This window comes from Myotis myotis, unplaced genomic scaffold, assembly GCF_014108235.1.
Source record: "Myotis myotis isolate mMyoMyo1 unplaced genomic scaffold, mMyoMyo1.p scaffold_m19_p_11, whole genome shotgun sequence".
Lineage (NCBI taxonomy): Eukaryota > Metazoa > Chordata > Mammalia > Chiroptera > Vespertilionidae > Myotis > Myotis myotis.
In genome coordinates, this window is record NW_023416315.1 from 3202577 (window position 1) to 3212546 (window position 9970).

General features: G+C 56.2%; 1 protein-coding gene across 3 annotated transcripts; it reads right to left on the reverse strand.

Annotated features, from left to right (window-relative positions):
* Window positions 1-1760: 1760 nt before the first annotated feature.
* Window positions 1761-9508, reverse strand: LSMEM1 (leucine rich single-pass membrane protein 1). 3 transcript variants are annotated; one of them, XM_036327279.1, is made up of 4 exons: window positions 9227-9508; window positions 4840-4977; window positions 3739-3867; window positions 1761-2324 (listed from the first exon to the last, which is right to left on the reverse strand). In XM_036327279.1, exons 1-4 carry the CDS (start codon window positions 9312-9314, stop codon window positions 2194-2196), a joined length of 486 nt encoding a protein of 161 aa, XP_036183172.1. In that variant the 5' UTR covers window positions 9315-9508; the 3' UTR covers window positions 1761-2193. The 3 variants fall into 3 exon arrangements, with proteins under 3 accessions (XP_036183172.1, XP_036183174.1, XP_036183173.1); XM_036327281.1 differs by lacking the exon at window positions 9227-9508 and adding an exon at window positions 8955-9217; XM_036327280.1 differs by lacking the exon at window positions 9227-9508 and adding an exon at window positions 8492-9217.
* Window positions 9509-9970: the final 462 nt, after the last annotated feature.

A 9970-nucleotide genomic window follows, 5' to 3' on the forward strand; every position in this document is an offset into this window, starting at 1 on the left:
AGGCCGCCGGGAACCGCCTCCGCTCACTTCACTCACACACACAGCCGCGAACTAGCCCCGAGGGTGCCCGGAGGAGCGCGTCACACAGCGTGCACCACACGAGGATGCCACAGTAAGGCAAGCTCAGGGGACTCCAGTGAAGCTTTAGGCCCAAGCTGAGCAGGGAAGTGATTGTGAAAGGTTCCCCTGTGGCGTCTGCAAGTCATATGGAAAGCACCTGGGCTTCCTATGGGCTGTACCGAATGAAAGTTTGAAAACAGGTCCTAGATTTCCCCTCCCAGGGGCCTCGTCTCTGTCCCATTACTGTTTCTTCCGAGTCTATAAGAAAGCGAGTCTGAGCGCCCCTCAGTGACCGTACAGCAGTTCAGAAGTGGATGCCAACTCATCAATCTTAACGAAGTTTGCTAGGCTGGGGGCCGGGGAGATGCAGAACAGAATTCTCATTTAGTCTGTTTGTGGCAATATTTGCAGTCACTTAGGGTGTAGGAAATTCGTCGTTTTTAGCATGTGAGAAGCCATAGTTAAAGTACTAACCGTTTTCCAATTGTCCGCCTGCTGCATTTGTTCGTGAGACGGTAAGTGGTCCGTGGCAGGAGGTCTCCTCGTTCAGGAAGAGAATCCTGAGAGGATGAGCTGGTCACCATCCATTTCCCTGAGGATTCATGCTTGAGTTGTAAGTCATGTTTCAGAATTTAAAGGGAGCAGGAGAGAGCTTGTGGTCAAGCCGTGGGTGTTGGGAAATGCAGGACTCAGATCTTCCCACAACCAGGTCAGAATGACAGCTGGACACAGAACCACCCTCATTCAGAACCACCTGGATTCTAGCTGAATAGGGATTTAAAGAAGAAGCCACATGGAGACTGGTAGGAGGGGCCGAGACGCTGAAAGGGCTGGTCCCACACCCACGTGAGGCAGATAAAAATCGAGAGCCCAGCCGGCGTGGCTCAGTGGTTGAGCATTGACCTATTGACCAGGAGGTCACGGTTCGATTCCTGGTCATGGCACATGCCCGGGTTGCGGGCTTGATCCCCAGTGTGGGGCATGCAGGAGGCAGCCAATCAATGATTCTCTCATTGATGTTTCTCTCTCTCTCCCCCTCTCTGTAATCAGTAAAAATATAGTTTAAAAAAAATCAGGAGGATATCTTGGCTGTGGAGGTGTCCCCCCACCCCAGGCCCCCCAGCCCAGGGTCCCAGTGCCAGGAAGAAAATTCCCCATAAATTCTGGCTGTAAAAAACCAGCAAGGATGTGGCTGAGTGACACGGAGGCTGCTGGAGTCCCAGGTAGTTCCTCTTAAAGGGCCCAGGCACAGACCTACTCAGATTCACTCCCTCGGAGCTCCAGCACTGGGGCAGCGGCTGGACAGCACCAGGGCCGTTGGGGAGGAACTGAATGGATTAAGTGCTCCCATCCAAGGACACACAGTAGCTGAATAGGTAACAAGGCCCTTACCTACGCTGTCCACAAGAGACTGACTTCAGACGCGTACAGACGCGTACAGACTGAAAGGCAAGGGGCGGACAAAGAGGTTTCATAAAAATGAAAACAAACCAAAAGCTGGGGTAGCGATGCTTATGCCAGACAAAATAGACATGAGAACAAAGTTGGCAGAGCTCAGCAAACATTGGCTGAATACACTGGGCTCTCTCTTTTGACCCCGCCCCACCAGCCCACGTGGCTACTAGCAAACGCCAGGAAGCAGCCAGCTCGGCCACCCGCCCATCCCCATCCCCGGTCATCGGGGGAAATAAGAGTCCAGGTTCCATCCCCTGAGCAGAATCTCTTTTATTAAGAAGATGATCTGTCATCACCCAGTTCCCTGGAACGGGAATGCCCTCACTCATCATGGGAGCTTACAAAGAGGTGGGAGGCAGCGGGACCTTCCTGGGACCGTGACCTTGCTCTGGTGACAAAGCACCTTGGTAAGAGAATCGGCACAGGGTTGTCCTCATGCCAGCCACCCCCTCGCCCCTTTAAAGCGGAAGGACTGGGCCGTGAAATGAGTCCCTGTGGCCGCTAGTCCCAGGCCCCTTGCCCTGCGGTGGTTCCCATCCCGGCGGCAGGGCTGGCCCAGGGCCGGCTCTCTGCCCGGGGAGTGGGCTGCCGGCAGGGACGCTGGGCTCGGCCTCTGGCCCCGCACAGGCCCCGCCGAGCAGAAACTCGGGTTTGGCAGCTGCGCTGGGAAGATCATCTCTAGTTCTGTGCCGACTCCAGTTGGTTGAGTCGCTTGACGATCATGCTGTTGAGTTTCTTGAGCTCGTCTATGTCCCTCCCCTCAGCCGCCAGTCTTCTCGACACGTTGTCCATCTTGCTTCCGGTCTGAACTTCAAGATGGAAAACAGAATGTTACGTGGGAGTCAGGGCCCGCGTTGGTGCTCGGCTGAGCACTGATCAACCCTCTAGGCCAGTGATGGCGAACCTATGACACGCGTGTCAGAGGTGACACGCGAACTCATTTTTTTGGTTGATTTTTCTTTTATTAAATGGCATTTAAATATATAAAATAAATGTCAAAAATATAAGTCTTTGTTTTACTATGGTTGCAAATATAAAAAAATTTCTATATGTGACACAGCACCAGAGTTAAGGTAGGGTTTTTCAAAATGCTGACACGCCGAGCTCAAAAGGTTCGCCATCACTGCTCTATGCAAACGCCCTGCTCCAACAGCCCACGCAACCTAGAGGCTGGGAGAGGACAGCCGAGGACTGATGTTACCCACCGGGTGACTTATTTGTACAACCCTTGGGGCCAGCCTGCATGACCTTGGGGCCAGCCTGTGCGACCTTGAGTGTGGAGTGTGTCCGGAGCCACAGGCCCGGGTTGGAATCCCAGTGCTGCTGGGAGAACATGGGCAGCTGAGCTCTCTGGACCAGGGTCTCTCATCAGTGAAAGTGAAGTGCCAGGCACCGCCTCCAGGGGCAGAGCAAGGCTTCAGTTACTGAACTCGGTGTCTGGACAGAGTCGTGGTCCAATAAAGACACTTCGTTCTCGAGTCTTCTTTCTGTTTCTTAATATGACTTTACCCCCAAGAGAAAACACTAGAAGCAAATATAAAACAAACCCTCTTCATACAAGAGGCACATAATAACGGCACTAAGGTGTGCAGTCCCTGAGGCCTTTGGGTCCCATCCAGCACTTGTTAGCTATGTGGCCTTGGGCACATCAACTCCCCTCTCGAAGCCCGAGTTTCCGCATGGAGCACACAGACATCAGGTGCTAGGACGCTGCCTGGGACGGAGTGAGCCCCCAGCGTACAGCGGCATCTTAGGGGCTTTATCCTTCATCCACTGCCTCTCATCCCACAGAAGGGAGAAGCCCTCGGGCTGCCCCAGGCCCGTCCTGTAGGCACACCGAACAGTCCCTGGAGCTGAACTAGTCGCCAGCCCCGGGGGGTGTGGCGGGATCGGAGCGGAAGCATCCGTTTATGTTGGGGTCACCTTCCGGAAGAGTCACCCACAAGAAGGGGTCAGAAGCTGCCTGTGACTCTGCGCTAAGACCCGAGTGCATGGACAAGTCTATGCGCTGGGCTGGAAAACCTAGAATGAACTAGAACTGCCGACCGCCTGCCAGCAGGGCCTCCGGGGGGATCTGAGGCTAAAGAAATGTTTGACTCACTGCTGGTGAACCTCCGCCCCGGGCTCGCTCTGCGCCTTCGCCGAGCAAATCAAACCACCAGCGACGACGCAAGTGCGAGTGCGCGCGCCCCAGCAGCGAAGTGGGGGGGGGGGGGTACTTACTGATGAGGAAGGTCACCAAGGCGACCAGCACCAGGCTGACCATCAGCGCGAGGACCAGCCCCAGGAAGAGCAGGCGGGAGCGCCCATCGCCCGAGCGAGTGCCGGCCTCCAGGGTTTTCTCCTCCGGCGCTAACACAGAACAGCACCGTCACAGAGGCCCCTCCCGCCCCCGCCCTCCTCCCCCGCACCCACCACCCCCACACACACACACACACACACACACACACACACACACACACACGGCCGGCCAGCGGGATGGGCATCCCACTACCCGGGACCTAATCACTCCCCGAGGTGTAGCCGGACAGTCACTGGGCCCGGCTGCTGTCACCACTTGAGCCAATTAGGCAGAGACGGGTTGGCTTCCGTCCGTCCCTCCTCGGCCACCCCGACAGCCTTGCTTTCTAATCAAAGCAGCAGCACCTTTCCCCGGGACTGGCTGCGGTCCGAACAGGTGAAAACTCTGAATGCTTTACAACAGAAAAGCGAGATCTGGAAGGAGCCTAGAGCAGCTGTAAATGGGCGCGGGAAGAGCTCAGAGTCCACAGGAGACAGACGCCACGCGGCAGCAAGGCCTGTGCCGGGGCCGGCAGGTACGCGGGACCAGGTGAGGCCCGGCGCGACCTGCAGGGGCACTTACGATGCACGGGGACGAGGCACGCCCTCAGTGGTCGGCAGGTTGCTTTGCTTTGCTTTCTCTCCCCCGCCTTTCATTCTAGCCCTTTAATTGGGGCCATTTGTCATTTGTCAGGAGAAAATGACGTTGAGCTTTTTGCCCAACAAAGTTTTACTGTTTTTAAAAACTAGATGGACGTGTGGGACATTTTCTCAGCCGTTCACCATGAAGGGAGACGTGTCTGGGGAAGGGGGCGCCCCAGCAGGGGCTTCTCAGATAAGAGCTCTCACTCAGAAGCCACGAAAGCCCATCGCCCGCCGCGGGCTTTCAGGGCAAAAGCAAGTGTGGCCCAGTAGTCAGGGCATCTCTGAAGCAAGCGTTTGAGGCCCTACAGCCCCCCCCTCCCATCCCCCCAGCCCAGGTGAGCAGCTGCTGTTCTCAGGGGCCGCGGAGCTGGGAGCCCTCGGGCCAGAGGGCACACGTACAGAGCAGGTGCTGGGACCCCGAGGGGCAGAAGTTGAGTCTGTGCAGGTCGTTGATGGAGTCCACGACGTACAGCTTCCTGTCCTCAGGGACGGGGATGCCGCGGGAGCCCGAGTCCCGGGGGGAGCGGTGCATGGTCCCTGGAAGAAAGCACCGCGTCAGCCGCGAGCTGGAGGCTGGCCTAGCGCGTGGCTGGAGAGTGGCAGCCCGCGGGCAGCAGACAAGCCGGCAGAACCCGCCCTCCCCACACCCCCCCCCCCACACACACACATACACACACATAGCATTTCCAGCGGCAGGTCCGGGGAAGCCGTGCTTGTTCAGGGAAAATGTTTCCTGTGGGGACACCTTTGTACTGTCCTTTGCCCACCAGGCTGGGAGGCTGGTGTGCAGCGGGCGCCTCCTACACCCTGCGTATCTGCACGCCCTCTCCTCCTCCTCCGATTTCCCCATCCTGCCTGCATTTTTCCTGCCCCACCCTTTTATCTTGTAATCTATATATATATAAGCCTAAGGGACCGTTTGACCATTCAACCATTCGACCTACTAGGATGTGCACTGACCACCAGGGGGCAGACGCTCAATGCACAGGCATGGAAACATGGGACAGATGAGTGAATCTCAGAGGGAAGGAGGAAGGGGGGAGGATGGGAAGAGATTAACCAAAGATCTTATATGCATACTAGAGGCCCAGTAGGGGTCCCTTGGCCTAGCCTGCGGGGATCGGGCGAAACTGGCCAGCCGACATCCCCCAAGGGGTCCCGGATTGTGAGAGGCTGCAGGAAGTGCAAGGGTAACAGTTGATGGCTCTGAGGCCCCTTTGTTCGAGGATCATCACTCCATGCACTGGGCCTCCAGTTGATTATAAAATATTTCCCTTTCATCACACTGTTCACATTCTGGTGAGATGACTCAAATCCTTTGTGTACAAGATTATGTCTAAACATCGGGGAAGAGCAAAGGCAGCCCATCCGAAGAGGAGAAAAGGACCGTAAACCTTTCCAATCACAGAGGTTTCCACACGGGCGTCATGTTCATGTTCTCCCTCAGGACAGCATCTGAGTCTCCACCTAAAATGTGCTGCTTTTTTCCTTCTTATTGAATGTATTGGGGTGACACCGGCTAACACAATTATACAGGGTCAGGTGCTCAATTCCACAGCACGTCACCTGTGCACTGGCTTGTGTGTTCGCCACCCCAAGTCAAGTCTCCCTCCATCACCACTTACCTCCCTATACCTTCCTCCACCTCCCCCCCCGCCCCCCCCCCCCCCGGCAGTCACCACACTGTTGTCCATGTCCGTGAGTTTTTTCCTTTCCTTTTCTGTTCAATCCCTCCCCCCCCCCCCCCCCGCTTACCACCCCGCCCCCCACCCCCCACCCCCCGGTTCTGCAGCTGTCAGCCTGCTCTCTCTCTGTGAGTCTGTCTCTGTTTGGCTTGTTGGTTCATTTTGTTCATTAGCTTCCACCTATGAGTGAGATCACGTGGTACTTGTCTTTCTCTGACTGGCTTATTATTTCACTCGGCATAATGCTCTCCAGGTCCCTCGTGCTGTCGCAAAGGGTGAGACTTCCTTTCCTTTGCAGCTGAGTGCTGCTTCACGGTGTGAATGTCCCGCAGCGTTTTCATCTGCGGACGGGCACTGGGGCTGCTCCCGGGTCCTGGCTGCTCCCGGATCCTGGCTGCTCCCGGGTCCTGGCTGCTCCCGGGTCCTGGCTGCTCCCGGGTCCTGGCTGCTCCCGGATCCTGGCTGCTCCGGGATCCTGGCTGCTCCCGGATCCTGGCTGCTCCCGGGTCCTGGCTGCTCCCGGATCCTGGCTGCTGTGACTGCTCTGCAGCCACTGGAGGTGGCGGTGGTCCCCGGGACAAACCTGAGAAGCCGAGACCTCAGAGAGGAACCCTGTGGCGTGGGAAGCGACCCAGGACCTCTGAGGTCCCCTGAGCTTCCTCAGACGGAGGCCACGGACATCACGAGGCCTTTTCAGGTGGAGGGACACGCCACAGGTAATATTCCCTGAAGACAGCACGACTTCACGCAGCACCGAACCGACTAAAGTTCTATTTTAGGATTCTCTCTGGTAGACAGAGGCCTTGTGGCCTTTGAATTAATTATGTGAAAAGAAGGCACCCGGCTGGTGTGGCTGAGTGGTTGAGGTTGACCTATGAACCAGGAGGTCACGGTTCAGTCCTGGTCAGGGCACGTACTCGAGTTGCGGGCTCAATTCCCAGTAGGGGCGTGCAGGAGGCAGCCCATCGATGAGTCTCTCCCATTATTGGTGTTTTTATCTCTCTCTCCCTCTCCCTTCTTCTCTCTGAAAACCAATAAAAACATATTTAAAATACCTCTGCTCCGTACAAAAGTGAAAGTAGCATCATATAGAGCAAAGGGGCCTCAGAGCCGCCCACTGTTACCCTTGTACAGAGGAAACCCAGCCCTGACTGACGTCATGGCCACAGGTCTCTAAACGATGCCTCCAGGAATGTTTTAGACTGTATTGCCTCTTTATACTTCATTATCCCCAAGGCTGGTGCTTGGCGAGGAGTAGCGTTTGTGTGAGTCACATCGAGGGTCATCACTCCACACTCGGCTCCTATTTCAGGCGTGTGACTCAGGGAGAGGCATTTGCTTCGCTTGGGATCTGACTTCATATCCTGGACCCCGAGCTCCCCCTCCAGGGATGTAATTACTGTGCTTACATCTCAGACGGCTTCATCGGCGTTTGCAAAGCAGAGGACCAGCCAGAAAACCGTGACCACAAAAACCGCCTGAAGACCAGAACAGCTCGTAAAATCTCCACATTCCTGGCCTGGCTACAGACTCAAAGGGTGACTCAGAGCCACACCAAACCCCACAGCGCGGGGACATGGCGCAGAGCGAGCCCTAAGGTGCTCCGAGGGGAAGGGTCGCGTGTGGAAAGACGCTGTCTCGAGGCATTTCTACATGAACTGCAGCAAGCGAATGGCAAATCCAGAATCAGCAGAGATGCAGCAGCATGGATGGAACTGGAGAGCATGATGCTAAGTGAAATAAGCCAGGCAGTGAAAGAGAAACACCACATGATCTCACTCATTTATGGATAATAAAGACTATTATAACCTGATGAACAAAAAGATAGCTACAGAGGTAGAGAAGCGTGGATGGACTGTCAACTTACAGCGGGAAGGCTGGGGAGTGTGGGGGTGGGGTAAGAGATCAGTCAAAGGACTTACATGCATATAAGCATAACCAATGGACACAAGACACTGGGGGTCGGGTGGGGTAAGGGAATGCGCTGGTGGGTAGGGGAGGCCAGGGGAAGGTCAACTGGGGAAAAAAAGGAGACATATGTACTACTATTTGTAATACTTTAAACAAGAAAAAAAATTTAAAAATAAAACATTGAGTAAAAAAAAAAAAGAATCAGCAGAGAAAGCTGTGTTGGGCGTGCGTGCGGCCGCCAAGATCCTGGGTGGGACTCAGCCAATACACAGACACAGTCATGTGCCCTAACACGGCCCGCAGCTGCCCGATCCGGCTCCTGCTCGCTTTGCTTCTCCACACCAGTGCATCTGGGAAGGACCGGAGGGCAGGGGAAGCAGCCACTAAATTCTGCATCCCCAGCGGGCCCTCTTCCCTCCTCCCGGGGCAAGCTTGTTTGTAAGTAAATGACTGACCAGAGCAGCTCCTCTTCACGGAACCCCCTCCAGTCCTCCAGCTGACACCTGTAAGTGGTTCCCTCCGCTTTAGGTCACGCTAACAGCTGACAGTTGAGTCTGTCACGGGGGAATGCTCTGACTGCCCACAAAGGAAGACTGTGGCAAAGCTAGTTGTCGAGGAAAAACGGGTTTGCTGTCGTCTGTATTTCCCCACAGGCCCTTGGCATCAAAGCCCGCAAGTAACTCGCTCGCGCTGTTGCCCGATGTCGGAATGGCTGCGACGGCGGATGCGGAGCCAACAGGGAGCTCAGGGAGGGAGTCGCTGACTCCTCCTGTGGATCCGTTTCAGAGCCTCTGCCCGGTCACATTCTGCCTCGGTCCTTTCTCTCCGAAGCTGGAAGCACAGAGCACACGCAGCCACAGGCACCCAGCACGAAGTCCCCTTCCCTCTCGGTAGTGACATCGCGCGCACATTACTCACAAACACAGCTCTCACTGCTAGGTCAGCAGGAAAGCAAGTCCCAGCTACTCAGAGGCGACAAGGAATCTGTCTGGAAATGCGAGTCCTCCCGCGGCCTCCCCGCGCGGGCCCTGCCAGGCCGCACACCCGCCGGAGGGCTGCCGGCATTGGGTGGTGACGGGAGCCGCAGGCGGCTCCAGGCCGACTCCCTCCGGTGCCCCAGGGTTAGTAACTGAGCCACCGAACCCAAGCTGGAGAGAGAGCAGCACGGGCGGGCGCACTGAGGCTCTTACTGAAGTTGATGTCCTTATTTGGCCGCTGTGACCCTGGGGGCCGGCCCGTCTCCAGCAGGGCGGCCGGCGCGCTCCCCGAGACAAACATCCGAGCTGAGCAGGCTGCCGCCACGGCCGGCTCGCACAGGCCTCTGCCCAGCAGTGCAGGGGGCAGGCCAAGGTGACATTGGAACTAGTGGTGGCAGGAGGACTGCGGGCGCTGCTGGGAGCTACGGCGGCGGCGGCAGGCGGCGAGGGGAGGAGTGTGTGGCCGCACACCCACCAGGGCAGGCAGTGGAAGCACTTGTCTCACCACCATCCTTTGCAAAGGCTGAGCTCTGAGCTCCCTCCCTCCCTCCCTCTCTCTCTCTCTCTCTCTCTCTCTCTCTCTCTCTCTCTCTCTCTCACACACACACACACACACACACACACACACACACACACACACACACACGTCAAGCAGCTCTGCCCCCTGCTGGACACGGGAGGAGCCGCAGTGAGAGATCAGCAAGCCCAAAGCCTACCTGCCCAGCAGGGGCCGCTAAGGGCTGGGAGGTAACAGGATACACAGACTTTAGAGTCCCACCTCCCATTGCTGGGCGCAGACACAGGACGTCCCTGGAACACACATCAGGAAAGTTTGTGTCACAAAATTTCTGGTGCATCTACATTCAGTTTGGACCCCCCTCTACCTTCGGGGTAAAGGAATGGCGTTTTCTTTTTTAAAAAAAATATTTTTATTGATTTCAGAGAGGAAGAGGGAGA

What these genes read in the sequence shown, in the direction of transcription:
- LSMEM1 (XM_036327279.1), bottom strand. Translation starts at nt 9,314, where the DNA reads ATGTTTGTCTCGGGGAGCGCGCCGGCCGCCCTGCTGGAGACGGGCCGG. An exon ending in GGGGTCCCAGCACCTGCTCT is followed by an intron (nt 3,868 to 4,839) that starts GTACGTGTGCCC and finishes GTTCTGTGTTAG; the next exon opens with CGCCGGAGGAGAAAACCCTG. An exon ending in CTTGGTGACCTTCCTCATCA is followed by an intron (nt 2,325 to 3,738) that starts GTAAGTACCCCC and finishes TCCATCTTGAAG; the next exon opens with TTCAGACCGGAAGCAAGATG.